General features: G+C 33.1%; 1 protein-coding gene across 4 annotated transcripts in view; it reads right to left on the bottom strand.

Moving 5' to 3' along the window:
* The window catches only part of LOC118737811 (C-terminal-binding protein), a 57,361-nt gene continuing 33,686 nt past the window's right edge, over positions 1-23,675 (bottom strand). For 3 of the 4 annotated variants that reach the window (XM_036468581.1, XM_036468579.1, XM_036468580.1), the window contains 8 exons: positions 23,254-23,527; positions 22,898-23,174; positions 22,534-22,839; positions 22,191-22,451; positions 21,940-22,080; positions 21,149-21,368; positions 6,099-6,301; positions 1-1,488 (listed from right to left, as the gene is read on the bottom strand). In XM_036468581.1, the coding sequence (XP_036324474.1) occupies positions 1,414-1,488; positions 6,099-6,301; positions 21,149-21,368; positions 21,940-22,080; positions 22,191-22,451; positions 22,534-22,839; positions 22,898-23,092 (1,401 nt within the window). In that variant the 5' untranslated portion in view covers positions 23,093-23,174; positions 23,254-23,527 and the 3' untranslated portion in view covers positions 1-1,413. The remainder of the gene's footprint in view (positions 1,489-6,098; positions 6,302-21,148; positions 21,369-21,939; positions 22,081-22,190; positions 22,452-22,533; positions 22,840-22,897; positions 23,175-23,253; positions 23,528-23,675) is intronic. The other variant, XM_036468582.1, reaches the window with a different exon arrangement.

Genomic DNA, 23,675 nt, shown 5'->3' with positions numbered 1-23,675 from the left:
GAAGGCTCAAATTATTGAATCTTGATTACATCAAAATAATCTCAACATCGCTTTAACAGCCTTTTGGCGGTTTCACAGCGTGATTCGCAATAGAATTGACAGGAACGCAGACTGACATCTTAGAACTCAAACTAAATTATGATAAATAATGTTTTTATTTTTATTTTATTTTTAACTTCAATTTGAAGATGCACATTTATGCATATCTGTGTAAATATGTACGCATGTTTGTTCCTTGCAATTTCCCAAATGTTAAACTGTACTGCTAAAAAATTAAAAAAAGTTCAACAAAAGTGAGCTTAAAACTTCTGTTATACTATTGTGAACGACTTGAAGAGTTATAGATTTAAAAATGTTAAACACATATATAGGTATGTATTTACGATGAGCGAATTTTACTGGTAACTCACTACAAAAACCCACTGCTTTATGCGTATTAAACATTAAATTTCGCTGCCTATAGTTCAAAATTTGTAGTTGTAAACTAAAAATGCCTTAAAGTGCTCACTAATTATTGAATTGCCTAATCGCTGAACTCTGTTTGAAATACCTATAAAGCGTTTAAATATGAGCGGCAGTTAAATTCCAGTTGAAAAAAAATGAAAAAAGAGACTGCAAAAGCGGGCTTTAAAATAATGTAAAACAAAAATATTTAACAGATTTACATTAATTAATTGCAAAAATACACAAGACGCATTATGGTAGAAATTTTCTATAATTTCTCAACTAAAAATTTTGTAATGGGCATAATTCTTAAAAAGTTTATATTTTGTTCAATACTCTGAAACCAATTACGTTTTTTATTTGAACAATGTAAATATTAATGAACGAATAAGCGTGTTTATATTCCTATTAAGAAATACTTGATTTACTTATATACATAAGCAAATACTTGTTTAAGATTTAAAGTTTTAACCAAATACTCTGACGGATGCTGTTGAATAAGTCATTGTTTTTCGCTGTTTTTTTTTTACTTGTTTCTTTTTTTCTCATTTAAACTAAGTAACTACATTAATATGCTGCCTGTATCTGTACTAAGTGCTAAGTGTAGGTCAATATGTTCATGATGATTGACAACGGCGACGCATCGACGAGTAGCTCCTTGTTTATTACATTTGTATGTATAAACGTTTCTTAGATGTGTTCTTTATTCTAAAATCGCTGTTTTTTTTTGTTTAAATATTGAATTACATCTTCGCTTTGCTGCTGATCGGCGTCGTTAAAATATAAGATCGGAAAAACTATTACAGGAATTTGTATGGGATTGAGTTTTGGTTCTATGCGCGTATTTTTTATCTTCAGGTCAATTTACGGTTCCAATAATTCACTATTGACTTTTATTTATTTATAAGGTTTTTTTTCTTTCACAATGCTTGCTTAATGAGTCCTCTCCTAATTGTTGGCGCTTTTGAACTATTGGACCTCTGATGGCTCTGGTTTGTTTGAAGCAGAGGAAAGATGGTTATTAGGGTCTGGTGCATTCAGGGGCTGCAAATAGATGGAGAAAAAGAAAGAAATATTATAGGTACATATTCAAGTGCTAATGATTTCAGGTAAAAAAAAAAATCTATCGATATAAATATATGAAAGTACAATGCAAATATACCAAAACAATGCATGACGATAAAGGACATTAATAGAAGAGAAGAAAATTATTTAATGCAGTGATCTATGTGCATATGTAGATTAGTGGCGTAGAGTTTCAACGACATTTCATATTCCAGTTGCAATACATACATACATACCCTCTACTTCTATTCCATCTAATATTTTCATATTTTTTTTTTTTTAAGAACCGAAGTTCAACTAATATTTGAAGAAAGATGGCGAAAAAATGAACCTTGTATATTTGACCTTTGTTTAGGTCAAAGTCCTTGTGCATTAAGAGAATTTAATGAAGTAGATAAAAAAAAAAAAACATAATGTAGACAAACCAAAAAACAGGTTCAAACAAATTACAGAAGTTCCATTGGGAGGTCAGAAGAAGGTGGTGATAATGCCATCATAAGGAAGTTTATGAAGCGTTCTAACTGCTTCAATGGGCATCTGCATGTAATTTCTTCCATATATCGTATGAACAAAATCTAGTTTAATACGGAAGAAGATGCGCAACACTCTGGACAAAAAATTCTAAAAATTCAACGGCAATTTTTAAGGACTTGAAACTGAAATCAAATTGTATGGGCTACAAAACTACACGAAAATTTTCTTTTGTGCAAGCTTTAAAACTTTTATTAGTGTGGTTTCCGTTGTAGATCCAGATATATTTTAAATGAAATTTATTAAAAATAAATAAATAAGCACAAGTTGCGAACAATATCACTTCGTATTTTGCTAGATACTATCTTATTAACCACAGCCTTAATTCTGAGTTCGCATTTACATCTGATTTATGTATGTATATATTAAAAAGCTTGGTCGTCCCGAATCCATGCGATTAAGCTTAAGTATGAAAAAAAGAAACAATTAAAACGTTCTTGACCTGCCACAACAGTTATAAAAACCCTCATAACCTTGCAAAAATATGTTCCAAGACGCTGAGTATCCGTGTGTATGTCATACTGGTGTTCGTTTCTTTCCGATAATTAGTCTGTTCTTTTGCTAACCCGCGGGCGCCCGAAAGTGCGAAAATAGGTTTTATGTGTTCCCGTGGTTTTGGGCAGGTTATGCACTTTTGTGAGAACATTCCGTACTTACGCTCATTTGCCCGAAAATGTAAAAAAAAAACTAATGTTGCAAAATATGTATGTTTGATATTGCACTCAACCCCGTAAAATGCGTTTTTGGTTTCTCTACTTATCATTGTCTAGCTCATGTATATCATAATATTGTCGTTTTAAAAAGTATCTGACTCTTCTTCCGTATAACGCATGAACAAAAATTATTTTTGTATGGAAGAAAATGCGCAACACTATACTAAAATTGAATGGGCTACCAAAATGCTTACTCAAACTGTTTCTACGAAATCTATTATCTTGTTCGCTGCTGTACATACAGTTAACGTACGTAGTATATAAAGAAAAATAAGATCAGTTTTTAATTTTTGGTGACTATTTCCTATTTGTCTGGCAAATAATCATGATTACTTTTTATATCTAATTATAATTAATTAATAATGATAAGGGCCGAAAAGTTTAAGCTTTTGCTTGGAATTGCTTGTTCAGGGTTTCCAAGCTTAATTTTGACGAGCATGCCTATTTTGCTTATTTCAATGTATAGGGTTAAGTACGGACCCTTTAAGTAAACGGTCAAGAAATAAATTGTTATTATTTCGTGTGTGCGTGAATAGTAGTATCCGAGGAGTTTTGGCATATGATATTTTACAGCCTGCTGTCTCACTTTTTCCTTAAGAAATAATGGAACGGGCATACATTTACGTCAAAAACCGATAATACAAATGCTTTTAGACATAGCTTTAGACATAGTTTTATTTTTAACCCAACTTTTAAATATAAAGTGAGCTTTAAAGTTAAAGGTTACTTCAGAAAACGGCCCTTAGTAGTTGTACGCTAGCAAAAACCCAATACAAACGAACACAATTTGTTATAACCCCTCCTACACACATACATACATAGTTTGAAGAAAGTGTTTTGACGCCATTAAATTTTTCACCCTTGGCACGTCCTAGTCAACTGATTAAGTTAAGGGACTATTTGACCAGTTTTGGCTATTTTCATAAAGAAATTAACGGTACTCTTAAATTTGTATATGAGAAATAAATTCGGTTTTGTTTTTTTGTTAAACATTACTTGTTTTTTGTCTATTTAATGTTTATTATTTTGTTTATAAAAGTCTAGTAGCACGTTCCATAACCACATAAATCTAAATTTCAAATTTCGTACAAAAATTATAATTCAGCAAACTTAATATTATATTATATTACATTATACTATATATATATATATTATATTTCATTCAGAATTAAAAAGAAATAGGTATGCAGTTTTAGAGCCCATTAAATTTTTGTAGTGCATTGATGTGCAAATTTCAAGACACTAGGAGATCGCTTTGACTTTTCCTAATTATTTTGGCTGACGGTGTTGTACATTTTCTTCCATATAAACAGGTCTGGGCGACGACGACTGTGCAGTACCCTCGGGATAACGTCGCGTAATCGTAAACACGAAATTGAAGGCGAAAATTAAGCGCAAATTAATCACTGTTTCCTAATGAATCGTATAAAATTCATTACGCTAAATAACATTTCATTTTCGCCTTCAATCTCGGGTGTACGAACAGGCGACGCTACCACAAGGGTACTGCGCAGTTGGCGTCGCCCAGTCCTCCATATAGAGTATGCTCGGCAATTACATACTTCTAGAAAAGTTTGTTGAATTTTAATAATTCTTGTACGAAGTTTGAGCTTTGGATTTACATATGTGATGCTGGTTATGTAAATAAACAACAAAAAAAAATTGCCAAAAATAGCCAAACCACAAGTGTATGTATGCATAAGACTTTACAACAATATGAACACTTTTAGATCTGGTTGCAAATCTCGAGTTTGGCAAAGCAACAATTTATATGCCGTCAAAATCCTCTCCAAGTCAGCTTTCCAACTAGGAAGGATTATTACAAACATTTTTTCCCGACCCAGCCTAATGTACATACATTTAATTGCATTTATAATACAATACAATTTTATAATGCATACATACATACATACATACATACAGAACAAACAATTCTTCAACAAAGAAACTAACCCATCGATTCTCGATCAAACAAGAACCAAACCAACATCAACGGTTCAAGCTATGTAGCTAACGGCACTTCGTTAAAGTGTAGTCATCAATTTACCTTCCAATTTAATATACTACATATCGCTCATTTACTTCAATCGTGTCATAACTCAAAAAGGGATAACTCGAAAAAACAGCTTTAAAGGTTTTGAATTTACGGCTTCGTATATTTCCGCGACCGCGTAGGACAATAGGAGCAGGGATCGGAAACTCGGCCTTTCCGACCTCGCCCAACAGTTCGTCTATAGCGTGGAGCGGAAACTAGGACTTTCCGCCTGCCTCACTTACAAAGTAACGACTACGGGAACATGGATCGGAAGCTCGGCCTTTCCGACCATGATCAACGGCCTGTAAACAGGGCGGAGCGGAAACTAGGTCTTTCCGCCCGCCGCATACAAAAGTAGACTGGAGACAAGGCCTCGCCAGCTACCAAATTGCTATTGAATATCATTGTTATCTTTACAAGTTAATATTTATAATTATCTCACTCTGTAATGTATCACACATACTTAAATATTCTAAATCTTTTTATCTCAACTGTCTGTAAGAAAACATTTTTCTGTAGACTAAAATAAATAAATAAATAAATAAATATCGTCCTTATAAAGTACAAAACCGCGTATCGTCGTTCTGCAAAACCGCGTAACTGATATTTTTTGCCAAAAATTGGATTTGCTCAAATAAGCTCAAGTATTATCCATTCGTCCTGAAATATACCAGCCAGAAATGCGATTGCTTTATAAATAAGAGAACGTTTTTATATATGAATGTTTTTACTCCCTAGAAAATAATTTATGCTACCTCACATATGCGGTTTTGCATTTTGTTGATATGCGGTTTTGTACTTGAACCGACAATATACTCCCATGGTAAAATTTAATAAATATTTTGTTCTAGTGAGATACTTGTAATCTATACAGCTATGAAATTTTTACACAACATAGAAAAGGTAGCGGTAATTTCTACATACTTAACTCAATATTTGCAGTTTTGGGATTATGACACTAATTAAGTAAATAAGCGATATACATATATGTATGTATGTACATACAATAAATTTTAAATTCACAAATTCCTAAAAACAACAAGGACATCATAACAGAAAAATTAAACATGGAAAAATGTGTAAATGATAAAAACATAAAGTAATGAGACTTATTTACGATCGTTTGGACGCAGATATAACCAACAATATACAGACGTACATACGTTAGTATGTACATATGTATGTTTGTAAATCAAAACAACGCTAGCAGCAACTAAAATTGCAGCAAACAACATTAACAATGAACACCAATAACAACAACAACAACAACAACAACAACAACAACAACAGCAATAAATATCTATACCTACCGATTTACTACTCACAAGTCCATGTGGTAATCCAACTTGCGGCGGTATATGCACCGGCGGCACCGTAGGAACTGGCGACGGATTTACTACCGATGGCGGTGGTGGAGCGACTAGTGAGCTGCCAGCTGCACTGTGCGGTACATCGTGTGTAGTGCTGTGGGCCTGTTGCAGTCCGCCCGCTGAATAATATCCGCCATTTAGTCCTGTTTGTTTGTATATATTTTTAGCACATAGCATAGTTACATCATTAATATATGAATGTTTGCTTCAGTTTTAACTACAATTTTATATTTACTATCTAACGCTGCTTCGCATTTTTTGATACCAGTTATTGGAATTTCAAAATTTTTCGCAATAAAAAAAAATATATAAAATCAAGTCTATTCTATTTCTAAATTTCTGTAACCTAACGCAAGTCCCTCCAGTGACAGAAAATGTATATTGAAGAGTTTAATTTAATAGTTTTATAATGCATTCATACACACGGACACACTTGCATACTGCATTTCAAATGTTCGAAGTTATATACACCAATGTCCTAGCACAAAACTATTTACATACATATGTAGGTACGTATCCATAAGGAAATCACAATATTTAAAACTTGTTTTGGATTTCAATTTATCAAAGCCTACATAGTGAGTATCTACACTGAAAATGTGTAACTGGTAAAGTCTACCTAGGGACTGTGTCAATTGAGGAAATGTTGACGGATCGAACTAAAAATTTGTCATTTGGCGTGGTGAATACGAACTTGACAGGTTCAATAATAATAAAAAAGGTAAAATCAAAATGGAAGCTAAAAAAGCGTACGTTACTTGCAAATTATAAAATAAATATAAATTTTAACAATTTCAGCAACACACAAAAATAGAGCTTTCGGGTTAACAATTGTTTGGTTTTTCACCTATCAAAATTTTACTTTGCATTTGGCACAAAAAAAAATTCAGTTCCGTCACACCACGGAGAAAAAAGTTACCGTTTGACACATAGCCTTAGAGCAAAATTTAGTTATACATACTAAAAGATAATAACTCTCGAGGGAAAGTTACAATAACTAAATTTCTTCGAATTTCACATCATTCGCTCTTATTATAGAGCAAGCTATCCAAAAAAGTAACAATTTGCAAGTTTCACAAGTTAAAACAACTTACCTACACTGGCGGTCAAAAGTGGATGAATGGTGTTTTGTTTTTAATATTTACAACATTTTTCAAGCTACAATTTTTTTTTTATAAAAATATGGTCCATGCTTTAACAAAAACCATATAAACAACACTTTCAAACTTTATACAGAGTTTAGAAAAATTCCACCAATTTTTATCTAAATTTCGAGCATTTAACCAGAATTTAATATAATTTAAATAAATAGGGAAATTTAGGAAAACAGGCGTTGACTTTTTTATTTTTTTTTTGCATATTGGAAAAAAGGTGCAAAACACCGTCAACAAAAAGAAATATTATATACTAAAAATCAAGCGATTTTCCAGCCGCTCAAAACTTGCACTTATTTTACTCAAATTTTATAAGGCTGTTAATTTAATAAACATTTTGGGTAGAAGCTTGAAATTTAGATAAGGATTTGTGGAATTTTTCGAAATTCTGTATAAAATTTTAAAGTGCGATTTTTATGGTTTTTGCTAAAGCAAAGTGTATCTCGGATAAGTGCTTTACCGATGTTTGCCAACTTCGTTGAATTATTTCTTTAGCTCTAACTGAGCATATTGTCGAAAATATTTGTAAACGAGAAAAAAACAACTCTGCTTATTATGTAAGGTTAGTTTACAGAAAGATGAGAAAGCGATGTTTAATACGTAAGTTCCGGGTTCTACAGATTCTTTTTTTAAAGGAAAGGTGGTCCCATACTAATTTGGTTTAGATCCGATCATTGGATTAAAGGTGCTCTTAAATTTTTATATGAGAATTGAAGTCGGTTCTGTTTTTTTGCTTAAAAATTACTTGTTTTCTAATTTTTTTTTATTTCACTAATGTAATGGTTATTAAAAATATCTTCATCATTATCATCAATATTAATCATTAATGATAATGATCATTATTGTTATCATTAAGATGGATCATCAAATGTAATTTTCAAAAAAAATAAATAAAAAAATTAATAAATATTAAACTTGATCGATTTGGGTACAATTTAAAGCGGTCCAATGTAGGGTTGTCCTTAACCCAACGCAAAAAGAATATTCAAACAAAAAAGTTATGCGCGAACAAATATATATGTATGTACAAAAAATATGTATATATGTATGACGCATAGATAACTTCCTACTTTTTTAAGTCGGTTATAAATAGGGAATCTATGATTTTTAACGAGCGCAACGAATATAAAAAAGTTGCTAACACTGAATCCATTTGGAATCGTTTACAATGTCAGCTTGGAGTTGAGTGTACTTGTTTTGAAATGTTTTTCGTTTGTAGCAGCATTTAAATTCCGCAAAAAGTTTTTGGGGAATAATGCTGGAGTGACCGTCCTTGACCAGATATAAATCTGGGTCGTTTTGGTTACGTAGACCAGACTGTAGTGGAAGGGAAATGTTATTTTATTGTGTCAATATCAACTGGAGTGAGGTTACGCGATTTTGGCGATTTCGAACTTCAAATGCAACGAAAACCTCTCTACAAACTGATATGTAAAAATGTCACTCCTAGTTGACATTGTACGTAAACGTACCTTTCATGATTCGAAATCAACTGTTTCTGAATATTTAATGGTCTCCAAGAAGGAAACTTGGCAGCACTGGATAGATTTCGAGGAATTTCGTCGTCTTCTTATTTCAATTGTACAATTTATGTAGTATAATTTACGAGTTACGAAATGAGGCTGATTATTTCAGTTAAGGATTGCCTAAAATAAATTTGTCTGCCGTACTGTAACACTGAAATATGTATTCAAATTAAATTGAAGGACAAGATAAAAAGTTTAAAGAAAAATCAGAGATTGAAAATAACCCACAACAGAGAACATGTGGTTTATTTTTTGTAGATGTGTGCTCTCGCTCAGTGGGAAAGGGTTCTTTGCATATAATTTCCGTTGCTGTTGGTCTCCGACACTTATCGCTGGGAGAGAAAAAATAGGTGTTAGATTAATTTTTTGGCTTAACCTAACTCAAAATATACTAAAATATAATAGCACCTTTACCAAAATTTAATCCTGCTTATACTGGTATATGTATATGTACGAAATAAAAATTTAATACAATAAAATAAAATATAATAAAATTGCTTATTTTCAGTGTATCATGTTATGAGTGTGCACGCTTTCTTCTGTGTTATAAATAAATGACAATTTAAGCAGTTTATAAATAACCCACAGCAGAAAACACAAAAAAGAGCATACATAGAGATTTGGCACGGTGAGAAACACTCTTTGCTTGAGATATTTGTGTTTCGTGCCAGTGAGAAACACAATAAAAAATAAGTGGAGAGGGTTATTTTCGATCTCTGAGAAAAATTGCTGTAACAAATTTTTTGCGAGATTCCTGTGCTCCATAATGGTCAACGAGAAGCACAACTTAGCAGATTTTTATCATCTTCCAGGACAAGAATTTCATTCAGCCGATTCTCGTGAAAATACCGCTGAAAACCTGAAATCAAAAATGTTACGAAATGTCGAAGGATATCCGTGCCTGTACTTGTGGTAAAAAAAAACCAGCTCATTTCTGAGGTCGATGACAATCAACAGTGGTTACTGACGAGATATTTTTCATTCTTACGCTTAACGTTCGCTTACGTATTCACTTTGTTTTGGCTTTACCTTGGCTTTAAAGGGAAACGAAGGTAACAAAAGTGTAGCCAAGGACCTTTGCTACAAATTAAAACCTTTTATTAATAATAATAGCCCTTGCCTATATACGAGCACCACTTTATGTGATTTTGTTGTTAATTCTAAAAATAAAATACTTCTGTTTTTGAAAATCGGACAACTGGTTTAAAACATTTCATTACGTCTAGCGGATAATTTTATTCGGCGCAGTGGTTATCAAGCAAGTGTGCCCGGACTGCACGGTACAATCAATTCCTGGGAAAATTTTACATAACGTGCAATCCGCACAAGTAAATGTTTTGGTATATGTCGTGATGGACGGGGCACGGTGCATGTAACAGGCAGCGTGTAAAATATACTCCAGCTGCCATCAGACATAGCACAAATTTAGCGTGGTATATGTCGTTGGGCGCCACGACCAAAGCTAACAGCCTCATTGCGTACGTCGTAAATTAGACTAAAATGCACGACTCGACAACATTGGCATTGGCATAGCCTATTGTCGTGCTGAAATAAGTATACGACGAAAACTGTCGAAAACTATCCAGTGCTATCATGTTTTCCCATTTTAATACACCAGTCGAAATGAATTTTTAGGCAATGCCATGCTCTCTTTGATACGACTCGACTCTCGAAAAACGACTTGCATTCGACACGACACTCGCAATGATGCTGTAAATTCTACAACCTCGGCGTCATTTGTTCGCACGCCCCGACGGAGGAGAAGGACAACACCTCCGACAACAGAGAGAGGCTGATCGATTTCGCCTCTCTTCATCGACCGGATATGTATAAATGAGCAATGGAAATCCATCTCCCAATCTCTTCGTGCGGCAGCGGAAAGGGGTGTTTGGACTCCACCACCCACGCAGGAACAACTGGTATGACGAAGAGTGCGTGTGGATGCTGCAGATAAATACGCAGCATACAAAGCCACCCTGCACTCAATAGCTATGCGAGCGGCAGTTGAACGATACTTTGAGATGAGAAGTCTTTTTAAAAGAAAGAAACTTGAGGCAGAAAGGCGTGAGTGCGATGAGCATCGGCCCTATGCTGAATATCGTCGTCAGTAAAAGTGACGACACGGCCATCGTCAACCATATTACTGATCGACGATGACGGCGACGATGACGTTGACGATATTCAGCATAGGGCCGCTTGAGATGCTGTCAGACAAGAATACGGCTCGAAAATTCTACCAGAAAATAAAGTTTTTAGACCGGGGCCAGCTCCTGCAAAGATGAAGAATGAAATCTGGTAACAGATGTTCACTTGAGATATGCAGGGAACACTTTTCAACGCTTTTTAATGGCGACCCAGGTGGAGCGTTTGATGACCAAGACGAAGTGAGAATAGCACTAAGGCGGCTTAAAACCAACAAGTCCCTCGTAGCCAACGGTATACCGGCTGAGCTGCTCAAAGTAGCGGTGGCGACATGTTGTGTGCAACAAACCCATACGGCTCCGGTGCAGGGCTGCCAACTATCCTTAGCTATGTGGTGCCACATTGGGGATAAAAAGTGCCAAAATATGCCAAATAGAAAAATAAAAGTGCCAAAAATGGTGTCATCCTTTTTAATCCTTCCGATTAAGCAATAAAATAAGAACCACGTTTACAAAACAAAAGTGCTGAAGTATTACTACTTTTGAAAATTGAGGGCCATTTGATGTAAAATAGGGCCAAAAATGGCAGCTGTTTGAGGCAAGTTGGCAGCCCTGCTCCGTTGTGCATCACTGTCCTAGATGCATTAGCCCTGAAACAACATCCTTATAGTAACATCACAAATTTGTAGGATATTTTTCTCGAGATTTTTACCCCGCAAAATTTGTTTAAAAAATCGTTAAATTTTATTATAATAAAGTGAAAGTTTGAAGCTAGGACTTACCGTTAATTTTTGGGATTTTTTTTTTTTTTGTTGACGGTGTTACGCATTTTTTCATACAAAATATGTCCGACAATTTTTTGATATGGAAGCAACACCCTGCACTTGTATTTTATTATACTAAATTTTAATGAGCTACAAAATTGCAAACCAAATTTTTTTCTAGAGATTGTGATTAAAAATTTTGAAATTTTGCTGAAACTTCGCACGATCATATATCAATATCACTTAAAACTGGTCCATAGGCATGTCGTTTTAATGAGCTGTTAAGGCGTCGAAATACCGAACACCGAATACGGGACATTGTCGCACAGGACATTGAAAGAAATACAGAAATTTGGCGTCCCGTATGAAATAAATAAATTACCAGGACAATTGAAAAGCAGAGCCCTCTCTCACCTCTCTCAAAACTCTCATCCTGACCGCACCTTTATAAGGCGCAGAAACAAGGACGATGTCTAATAAAGTTGAGAAGGCTACCATTAAAGTCAGGTCTATGTAACCGGAACGGCCCAAATTTATATCTGGTCAAGAAGTATCGCTCTAGCAGCACTGCCCAAAAACTCTTTGGGAAATTTGTATGCTGTTACAATCCCGTTTATCCAAAGTACATATGCGAACACATAATTCAAAGATTTCTAAAAGAATTTCAATTTGTAATTTTGATAAATTAAAAAAAAAAGTTTTCGAGGACCGATATTCCAAACCCTCTATTTTCAACTTGTAAAAAAAAAGGAATTCCAGAATTAGAATCCCCTCTAATTAGTAAAGTCGTTGCTGATATTAATTCTACTTTCAAAAGCGAAATAGATTGAAGTTGATATCATCGATTGTGGTTAAGCCAGACATGGGTTCTAACACCTGAAGAATACTTTTGCATAAATTGTTGACAAAATATTTTTAATATTTATGTAAGTAGAACTTCAATTTTTTATAAGCGTTAAAAAAATTATAAGAACTAAAATTTTATTTACTAAGCGTACAGAATCGGACAGTAAATATGTAAGTTTTAATAAACATACAAAACTGAGCTAAATACCTACATTACGGATGGAATATGTTTTTGCAAGCATAAATCTTTAAACATAAACATACATACAGGCCACAACACACATAGAAAGATGAAAACTCATTTTCATAAATATTATAAATGCTTTTTTTTTGAAATTTGTGGGAATGATGGAAACGTATGCTGCACAAAACAAACTATGTATAAGTGAGTGAGAAAGAAATTTGTCGTGTTGTGCTACAATGCTGAAACTCCACTTTTCTTGAATTGCATTTAGAGCCGTTGCTACTGTTGTTTCATTAACCAATATAATTGTGTGTGTATAATATTAACCTGTATGTTTTGCTATTTGTTCTTAATACATTTACTGACTTTCATTAGCAGCATATCAATATCGTATATTTTTTTTACAAATAAAATTAGAATTGTAAATGTATTTATTTCGTTAAATAAATTTTGATAAATTCATACACAAATTTTGTACAATTACTGTATTTGTATTTAAATATACATAATTTTGCTCTCACTTTATGATTCCATCATCCCAGTAAATTTCAAAGATTCTTAGAAAACCTACTAGCTGAAAGCGATTTCTAAAAGGTTTATAAGAACAAAATCCGAAAACAGTTCAGGCAAAAAAACTTTATATTATTGTGCTTGTATAAAAAAAAATTCTAACTATATGTGGTTAAAGAAAAAGAGTTCACCGCGTTTGTTTTTAGAATTTAGTTTATTTTTGTTTTGTTTTTTTCTCTGGAAAAGTTTAATTTTATTTAGCTTTCACAGTTATTAAAAATATTTATACAATACAAAATAACAGTTTTCTATTCATTTCTCTTTCATTTGCATCATTGTCATCATTATGATCATTTCATCTGTTGTTTCTTTTTCTTCAATCTGTACTCATCCTTATTTAAACTTATAATTTTATGTGTCTCATATACTTATAATATAATGTAGTATAATTCCTTCTCTTTTAATTATTTTTTTTTTTTTTTTTTATGTGGGAGTGCTCAGTATACATATTCCGTTGCAATTAAATGTAGATGTGGTGATTATTGCAGTAGTGCTTGTGGTGGTGGAGCGCAGTTGGCTGGTGGCGGGCGAATCTTACGCAAATCATCGGCGGTCGCCGGACACCGAGCATGATATTTATTCTTTACAATAAATCCTTTACAGCGCATTTTAGTGAGTAAAGTAGTTATCAAAATGAATCACTTATGCCTACTTAGTTCTGTTGAACGGTAGAAATATGTAGATAAATTAAGATTTGCTAAGACCGGCAATTCACCACCTCTCTGTTAACGCCGCCTTCACTTCTGACTGCAGCATTATGTAAACTTTTGTGCAAAAAATACGCCTACTAAAATGTATTCTCTTTTGTAGTGTATACTAAATTAAGCATAAATTATGCTTACATAGCAGCTGAAGCGGAAAACAAATTCAACAGCTCGTTTATTTTTCTTTAATTATGAATTTTAGATTTGTAGTGGACATTTGTCTTAACGGAAGGACAATACAAACTGTGGTGTTCGAATAATATATTCGCGCGTACGCACCTCAAGAAAAGAACTGCAAATTGATAGGTTAAGATTCGGACACTACTTTCCATTATTCACCGAAAGTGGCAAAACTATGAGTATAAACATTTTTGCCCATTTCTCTGTATATGTATATATGCAAATTTAGCTTTAATTAGCCATAAATTAAAACACTTTCCAAAGTTTTTTCTGCAGTGACAAAATACAACTGGGTAAAGCCATGTCAAGTGACCCTCTAAAGTTAGACCAAGTCCCGGGTTTTCCAAAAAATATGTATATCGTTGTAAATTTCAATACATATTATGCTCTATTTGCCATATTAACATTTTTTAATAACTCCTACATCTATTCAGGTTACGGACAATTCTCTTTACGAGCGCGATACGAAAGCAACATCAAATCGTTGTAAATATTTAGTCGGTTTTACAATGATATATAGAATTCTAACCAATTGAATTTATTTTACTTTGCGTTATTCTCGAAAAAATGTGGTATGCATCAGAATTATAGTACAATCAGTTTGCATCTACATTGTGCATGCGGTTGTCGCGTCGGTTCTAGGACGGCACTAGCTGAAGCAACATGCTGCATAATAATATAAAGTAAATTTTTTGTATGAAAAAACGCAACAAATTTGGTGTCACACTTTCGAATGGCTCCAAATTTTTTTTTATGGGTTCTATACATGAAGTAAGCTTACACGTGTTCGAGGAATTTTTTGTTTAGCTTTTTTCTTTGAAGTATAGATCTGTCAAATCGTTATTTATCGGGTTCTGCTCATCATAGAGACTTCATCTTAAACGCTCGTTTTAAAGATAAAGAAACGGGTTTACCATTTCTATATATAAGATGGTCAAGATTATCCTAAAGCTAACTTAGCTATTAACAATTTAACTTTTTGAAGAAATGGGCGTGGCAATTGCAGAACCCACAAAAAAAATTTTAAGCGAATCGGAGACACGACATAATTTTGTTTTACGAAATCCGTCCCGACTTAAAAAAGAATGGCTCATATAGAAATTTTTGTCAAATACTCGTATGCCAGCATACACAAATTTAAGAATACCGTTAATTTCTTCATGATCCAATGATCCAATCTAAACCAAATTAGTATGGGACCACACTTGAGCTATCACCTTTCCGATAGAAATCGGTTGATGAAGTCCAAAGTTATGCGATAATATACATAAAAAAAATATTCCGACAAATTGATAACCTTCCCTTTTTTTTGAAGCCGGTTAAAAAAATTTAAAGTCAAGATTTTAAAAAGGTTTGTCTAGATTTGTATAGTAATTTAATGGCCCCTTATTCAGTAAAAAAAAAATTACAACTGTTGGTAGTAGCGCTTTAAAGATATTAGTAAATATACCCGCTGGCGTGACATAACAAAAATCAGAAGTGGATTTTGAGTTCGATTACAAAATTTGCAAAACTCTGCAAATTGGACAAGACTATTTTTATAAAAGTTTTTATAGTAATATTGGAAATGTTAAAGGTTAATTTTCCAAATTTTTAAATGTAGAAATCTTTTCTGCTTTATATTTGATCAGCTGAATTTATCTGACGTGACGTTACCCGGCGTTAGGTTACTACGCTCCTCCTTTTTTTGAAGTCGGTTAAAAAACAGCCAAATCGACCTATAAATAAATTCTATATGGGACTTTTATTTTTTCGCGGTAGACTTTTCGCTGTAATCGCCCATATGATATACTTTTTTTCAGAATTCGTTACTTATTGTTAATGAAATTTTCGTAGATCACTTGATATGGCGTTACTCAGCTGCGTTAAAGGAAACAAAATTTAACGTACGCGCATTTTTTCACTCGGACAAGCATGCGTGCTAATATGCTTTCATTGTTCGTAGGTATATTGTTATGTTTAATCCATTAAACTATGAACTAACTTGTTTTCTGAACTTATAAATTGATTTTGTTTTTTTTTTTTTATAGCTTTTCTTTTTTACTTTATTTTTGTTTTATATAATCGTATCTCTAAATTAATATTGTATTATTAAATTTAAAGTATTTTAAATGTACATAATCTATTCTCTTTTAATATATTTTAATTTTGTTATTTTAGATGTTAAAATTGTTATTTATATAGCTTTCTTTTCTCATCTTCCTTCTTGTTGCAAAATAAAGTTATTTTTTAGTATTTATTTTACATTCCTGCGCTTCAAATTGTTTTTCTTTTTTATTGTGCCTTTTTGCAGATTTATTTGTTGCCTAACACCTAAAAACGGTTTGGTCGCAATTACTTCCTATCATTTCAAACTTGCTTAAGGTTTGCACATTATGGTGTTTTAGTATTCGGTATCTAACTTTTACAATTTTTGTTTAGAATATTCAAATCTAGGCAAATTCAATTAAAACTGTTTGCAGAATTACTCACATACATATGCGATAGATATGCACCAAAATAGTATTATATAACAGTTAATTCGGATGTCGAAAATAAACAAGGATGATGAGATCATTTAATAGAGCAGAATTTCATTGTTTTTGCATTAAACACTTCGATTTTGGATGGTACTTACTAGGTTCCGCTTATAAGTATATTTATACAAATTTAAATATGTAAATGTATTTGTATGTGTATGTTCTCGCATTGATCAAAATACATTAAACAGTTGATTTAGTAAATAAGGTAAGTAAATAGTTCTAACAATTACACAATTTTATTTGTTTTCTGAAAGTCAGTAAATTTTTGATTTTATTAAATATAAAATGTACATAGGAGGATTATAAAATATTAAGTTATAATGTGTATATGCACAGTTATCCAGATGCTTATATGTTTGTGAATTTATAAAAATGCTTTCATCCTCATCTATGGTTCATATACATTTGCTTTATGTTTATTACTAAGACACACTCTTAGAGTATACATTCATTAACACCCACGATTATTTCTTATCATCATCTTTTTAGCGGTTAACGAATCTATTATGCCCTCGATATTTTTCATTTTAATATTCTCAGTACTAGTCATCATTTCTAGTTATTTCTTTACAATGGTTTAGATAGCAAAGATAAAACATAGGGTTGGTTAGGGAAAGGTTTTGTCTGCATCTGGACCGTTAAAAAAGAGGTATTCATCGCTAGCAGAAAATATTACATCTACATATCGCCCATTTACTTCAATGGTGTTGTATCCGCAAAAAGCAAAACTCGAGAAAAACGACTTTAAAGTTTTGAATTTACATATACTTATGTACTCCCGTAATAAAAATGAATACATATTTTATTCTAGTGAGACACTGGTAATCAATGAAGCCATGATATTTTTACACAACATAGAAGAGGTGCCGTTAATTTCTGAATACTTACGTCAATATTTGTAAATGAGCGATATGTATATTTTTGGTCCGTTTTAAGACTTGCTGCTAGAGACTATCCCAACTAAAAACACATAAAACAGAAAAGACACAAAAGTAGAAAATAAAATCCGAAATTAGGAAAGAACTGACCTTGTGAAAGAACTGAACTTGTCTAAATGGTTGATACTTTCCACCTTTGAATAATAAACCACGGTTTAACAAATAAATATTACATACAACAATACTAAAAATAGTGCCATCACTATGATTTTATCGTAATCGAAAGGAAAACAATTAAGGCTATACTGAATCCCTTATAGCAAATTTATGAATCTGAATATTCGAAAAAATTCCTATCACTAAATCCGAGTGAACTCGAAAAAAATTTTGCTGATTCGAATGCCACACTTTGATGTTTCAAAAACATCTGGCGCTAAGTAAACAATGGATCTTTGCATAATTTTATGTTGTAGTATTCTGTGGGATGGCTAAAGTTTAACAGTAATGTTAAATAACTTCTTAGGATAAATTTATGATGGAGCATAAAAAATGATTGAAAGTTTTAAACTGGAAAGTCTTCCTGTAGATTGCGCAATATTTAATATTGGTCGAAGATTTTTACCTGATACTTTCCATCATTCCTAGATCATCAGCCGCTGATAAAATCAACGTCTGTTTTAAACCGTCTAATTTGTGCTATGAAGATACTAGAATTTCGAAGTACCAGCAGTCAAAATTTTTCTGCACAAAATTGCAGCTGCCAATATATTCAATTCAGTTGACAGCTTTTAGTTCCTAGTTGCATCTTTATGACTATTTCAGCCACTGGCAACGCAACTGAAGTTCGGTTGCCATCCGTAATCGATCCATTATAAATATCGCCGACATTTTCGGTTACCCAACTGAATTTATGAATTCGAAGCAACTATTCAGAAGGCAAAGTATTAAAACGTTTTGATTCCACAAATTCCCCAGGACATTTTCAAGTCAACTACCTTTCGTGAACAAAAAGCATTTTTAACCATAAGGCATAAAAAATATAAATATTTAAAGCAATTGAATAATCTTGATATCATCTCATCACAATCATCAACAAACCTTTGCAAATAGAGATGACGGGTGAGTCGGCGAAGCTATGCACGAGTATTATTGGCGCTTGCAAAATGAGTATTATGCATACGGTAAACATGCATACTATATAAACACTAAACCTTTATTTAAATACAAAATATATTCCACAAAACAGAACATTGTCAACAAAATCGTATGCCAGCTATTCCAAAACACATACAACACCGCAGCAGTTAATAAATTTTGCCAACAAACATTTAAAACAATCATCTTAACTGTTTTTCGTCACATTTTTAGGCAGGAGAACACTCTGCCGAGTCGGCTAGATTATAATAAATTTGCTTGGACAGACTGCAAGGAATTTATTCGCTATAGATGGTATATGAAGAAAAGGAAAAATCGAGATATATATTTATGATACATATTTCGCGCAAAAATTTAGGGTGCAAACATTCTCCACGAAATTAATGTTGGCTTTAGAAAATATAATTTAACTGGTTGATAACTCAGGAAATTATAAAGTTCAATTGCATTTCAACTCCATAAGTTATTTTTACCGCAACAAACTTGCATTTATTAACCGGCGTTCAGCAGCTAAATATATATTGTTTTATATATACATTTACACAAATATTATATCCAATTGAAACCAATTCGTCACTATAAGAAATATTTGCTGTTGCTATTATTGCGTTCCAAAAACAGAAGGGTCTACGCAACCGCCAATCCACGCAAGCATGTTCCACAAAAATTCTGGGGGGAATTTTCATGCTCTTACAACAACTGTACCATTATCGCAGCTTACATCCAGTTTCTGAGGTTTAGCGCTTTTCAACTATGCACCGACGGCATACACTTCTCGTAGAAATCCACAAAAACTTTTATTATGAACGATTTCGAGAACAATACTCTGTGCGTTTCGAGTTTACTTTCGTAGACATTCGGATTTAGCAATGGCATTTTCGTATATGGATTTAATAATAGCCGCTATTATATTATACGTGTATGTATTAATATTCCAGCATTATACTTTCATTGTCCAGTTTCTTTTAGAGTATTTTTGTAAACTATGCAATTCAATTGATAAAAGATTAAAATCCGTGCATTCACTAGAATTCCTCACTTAAATTTACAAAATGAGCATACATTTTTCCGCGTGGTATTTACAAAAAAAAAACGATTTTTTTTTGTAAAACGTTTGCGATGAGTAATGGGTAACTGTCAATTAATCTAAGTGTTTATATCTTTTGCTTTTACATGAACTGTATAACATAAAATAAACGAAAAGTAGAACATATGTATGTATGTACGTATATAATATATGAAATGCGAAAAACTCTAAAAACTCCACAGGTGTGAGATAAGCCAACAGCACACAAGATGAAAATAAAAATATTGTGAAATATATGCTAAGAACATCGCACGCCTACGGAATATTTATTTACAGTCTTTTTCGATGTTACAAGATAAAAATAAAAGGAAAATACTTTGTAAAAAGTGTGTTGTGCCAGGTTTTTTACTCCCTTATGACCTTAAGAAAGTCACTATAGCAAGACTGTAATTTGAAATGTAGAAGACATCAATTAAAAAATTACGTGCCACAAACACTCACAAAAATTTTACAAATTGAATTATCACTTAACCAAACCGCCTTCAATAGTATTCTTGTCTCTTTAACCTGACTGCTCCTTTATCGCGCCAATTTTTTTCTTTATATATGTATGCATTAATTCGTATGTATGTATATAGACGGCGTATGCTAATGAAGGGGGGTAAATGAGTATGGACATAAATACACCTATGTATTGTACATATGTACACACATTACCAAGCTCATGTATTGTACAACTGCATGACTTTTTTATTATTATTAAGGAAATGGAAACAGATATGCTCTGCGTTTGTTTCCGCTACTGCTGCACCTTTATAAACCTAATAAATTTTATTTGAAAGAAGTTAATTTCTTTACATCAATCTTCATCAAATGCATTGCGCGGCTTTGCTTTTTTGTCGCTACCATTTATTGTTTTGCTGCTTGTTATACTTCTTTGTTGTTGGTATTGGGTTCTATGCACTAAGGTATTATTCTTATTTTTGCATAAGTATTCGCTTTTAAATTAGATTCTTAAATAGTCCTTATTAAGTTTCTACTATTATTTTTTTGTTTACTTAGTTTTCTTTGCTTCTTTTTTTTCAGTGTTATACTGTATCTGTTTATAGGTTGCAGCTTTCATTTTGCTCAATTATTCGTTTTAACTCTGTGTTTGTGTTGTTTTTATTAATTTTAATTGTATTTTAACCTGCTTGCTTTATTTAAATTTTTGCGCTTACTTTAATTTGCAATGTTTCTCTTCTATTTGCTTTTTTGTATTGTTGGTTTTTCATTAATGTTACGGTTAGGTAAAAATATTACTTTCACTTTTCTGGATTTGATAATATTTGTAGTTTACCTTCTGAGTACACTGCCGCAGCTGCAGCAGCAGCAGCTACAGCCGGTGTTCGCAAGAAGTATTCCTTATTCACACAATTCCTTAAGACGTCTGGAATATTGCCGACTATTGCCCGTCGTATCTCCGTTGCTGCCATTTCTCGCAACTCAGTTGCGGATGCATCGCTGAAGAAGGCTGCATGTGGTGTACATATAAGATTTGGAGCGTCTTTAAGGGCTCCCTGAAGGCGAAAAATTGCGAAAATTAAATAAATTGTTATAACAGAATAAGGGCCAATTTCATAATTAAACACTTATAGTTCAATTTGCAAAAGTTTCCTTTTAGTTAAAGTGTCATTAAATATACTTTAAACAAGAAGTGTTTCATAATACAATGGCAATTGAATAATAACAAAAGGTTCATTTAAATGGAAATAAGTTGACAATGCTGATTTCGGCAAATTGCATCAGCTGATTGTCATAAATATGTTATTATAACTACGAAAATTACAGTTTTTTCTTACAAACGCGACCTCTTTTTGGGGTATTTAAATATAGAGCCTCTTATGGGCACCTTTATCTATCTTTAAAGTGGCTTTATGAAGTTGATCAGCAAAATAAAGCATCCTTTAAATTTTAAGATATTCTTTAATTTGTTCATGAAATCGGCACTAAGAAGTAGAAACAAAAACATAGAGTAATCTACAAGCTATTAGTTTTTTTTACTATAGTTTAATTTTCGCCAATTTCGTTAGCAAACTTTTTCTAGATCCTGCTTTTATCAATCTTAAATTGAAAGAAATTAACGCTTACTTGGAATACATTGTAGGGCTCGTTTTCGTGCACGTCTAAAGCTGCAGCTCTTATTCTGCCTTGTTTTAGAGCCAGAGCTAATGTCTCGTCATCGACCAGCCCACCTCGTGCAGTGTTTACCAAAAATGCACCAGGTCGCATCTGTGCAAATAGAAGGATGAAATTTTAATTATTATTGTTCCCAAAATTATTAAAAATTGCAAGAGGATATATTGAAATCAATGTTTAGAACCCTTTTTCATGCATATTACCTGTTTAATTGTGAATTCATTGATTAAGTGGTGGTTATGCTCGTTGAGTGTGCAATGCAACGAAACGCAATCGGATTGAAATAGCAAATCTTGTAGGGTGTAGACGCGAGTTAGGCCAAGTGATTTATCGATACCATCCGGAAGATAAGGATCGTAAAATATAACGTTAAAGCCAAATGCTTTTGCTCGCAAGGCGACGGCGCTACCGATGCGGCCAAGTCCTACCAAACCTAAGGTATCTCCCCGAATCCTAGCGCAGCCCTGCAATAATTAAATCACAACCATACATACGTATTACGTTAATATTCACAATTTGTGTATTCCTTAAATAATTTCTGCTTACGTGCGCTGCTTCTCGCACTTGTTCAGGCCCGGTAAACTTTTTGCCTTCCCGCACCATATTCGCCAGCCAATAGGTCCTTCGATACAAATTTAATATCAAGCACATTGTTGTATCTGCGACTTCTTCAACGCCATAACCGGGTACATTACAGACGGCAATGCCAAGTTCGCCCGCTGCTTTCACATCGATGTTATCCGTACCACTGCCAATCCGCACTATGATACGTAAAGCTTTGAATTTTTCCAAATCCTCCTTTGTAAGGATTATGGTATGCCACATTAGTGCGCCAACAGCTTCGTTTAAAACCTATAATGTAAACACTATGTTAGAAGAAAAACCGAATTAATTGGATTTATCTATTAACCTTTTCATGAATCTCTGATGTACTTTGTGCGTCACAGAAGGCCACTGTGGCCACGTCTTTCAGTATAGGCATTTCAATCGAACAATCGCGACCATCAAGTAACGCCACCAATGGCCGTGCCTGCAACGGTCCATTGGCAAATGTACCCTTCACGTCCAAGCGTGAACGCTTCGGCAACATCATATTTTTGTCCATTGTGTCTTATACAGAATTTCTAATGTCTACGTTTTCGTCTCTCAATTCTACGTGTTTAGTGTATGTGTTCAAAACACTCCTCCTGTATAATTAATAAAATATTATTACATATGCATATATTAATGAATTAATGTTTCATTTTAAAACTCAGCTATAAATACCTCTTGAAATAATATAACACTTTGACCTTAAAAAAGAAATGTGATGGATTGCAATTTCACAGTTCTCCACAACTATGCAAATACTTGCATCTGCCACTTGCACTTTCTTTTATAACTTCGGCTCAGCTATGATAAACGTCAATTTGCACAGTGCAAATAGTTTTTCTACTAATTAGATGATTAAACTGACACAGCGACAACAATTTAATACAAATAATGTGTGGCCTTCAAAGATAACCTCTTTAATTCCTTCATGTTGAATTGTCCATTTTACCTGTAAACAGAGAAATATATGAAAATAATTAACAAGACAATTCGCTAAGTCTATGATATGGAAAGAATTAGCATACATATGTATAATAATAACTAGTCAACCCGCATGACGTCAAAACGCCAAAATGGAATTTAACCATTTTCAACAG

The sequence above is a fragment of the Rhagoletis pomonella genome, unplaced genomic scaffold (genome assembly GCF_013731165.1).
Source record: "Rhagoletis pomonella isolate Grant_MI unplaced genomic scaffold, Rhpom_1.0 Rhpom_scaffold_00004, whole genome shotgun sequence".
NCBI lineage: Eukaryota > Metazoa > Arthropoda > Insecta > Diptera > Tephritidae > Rhagoletis > Rhagoletis pomonella.
Note: the sequence above shows the minus strand (reverse complement) of the source record. Positions and strands in the feature narration are given on the sequence as shown.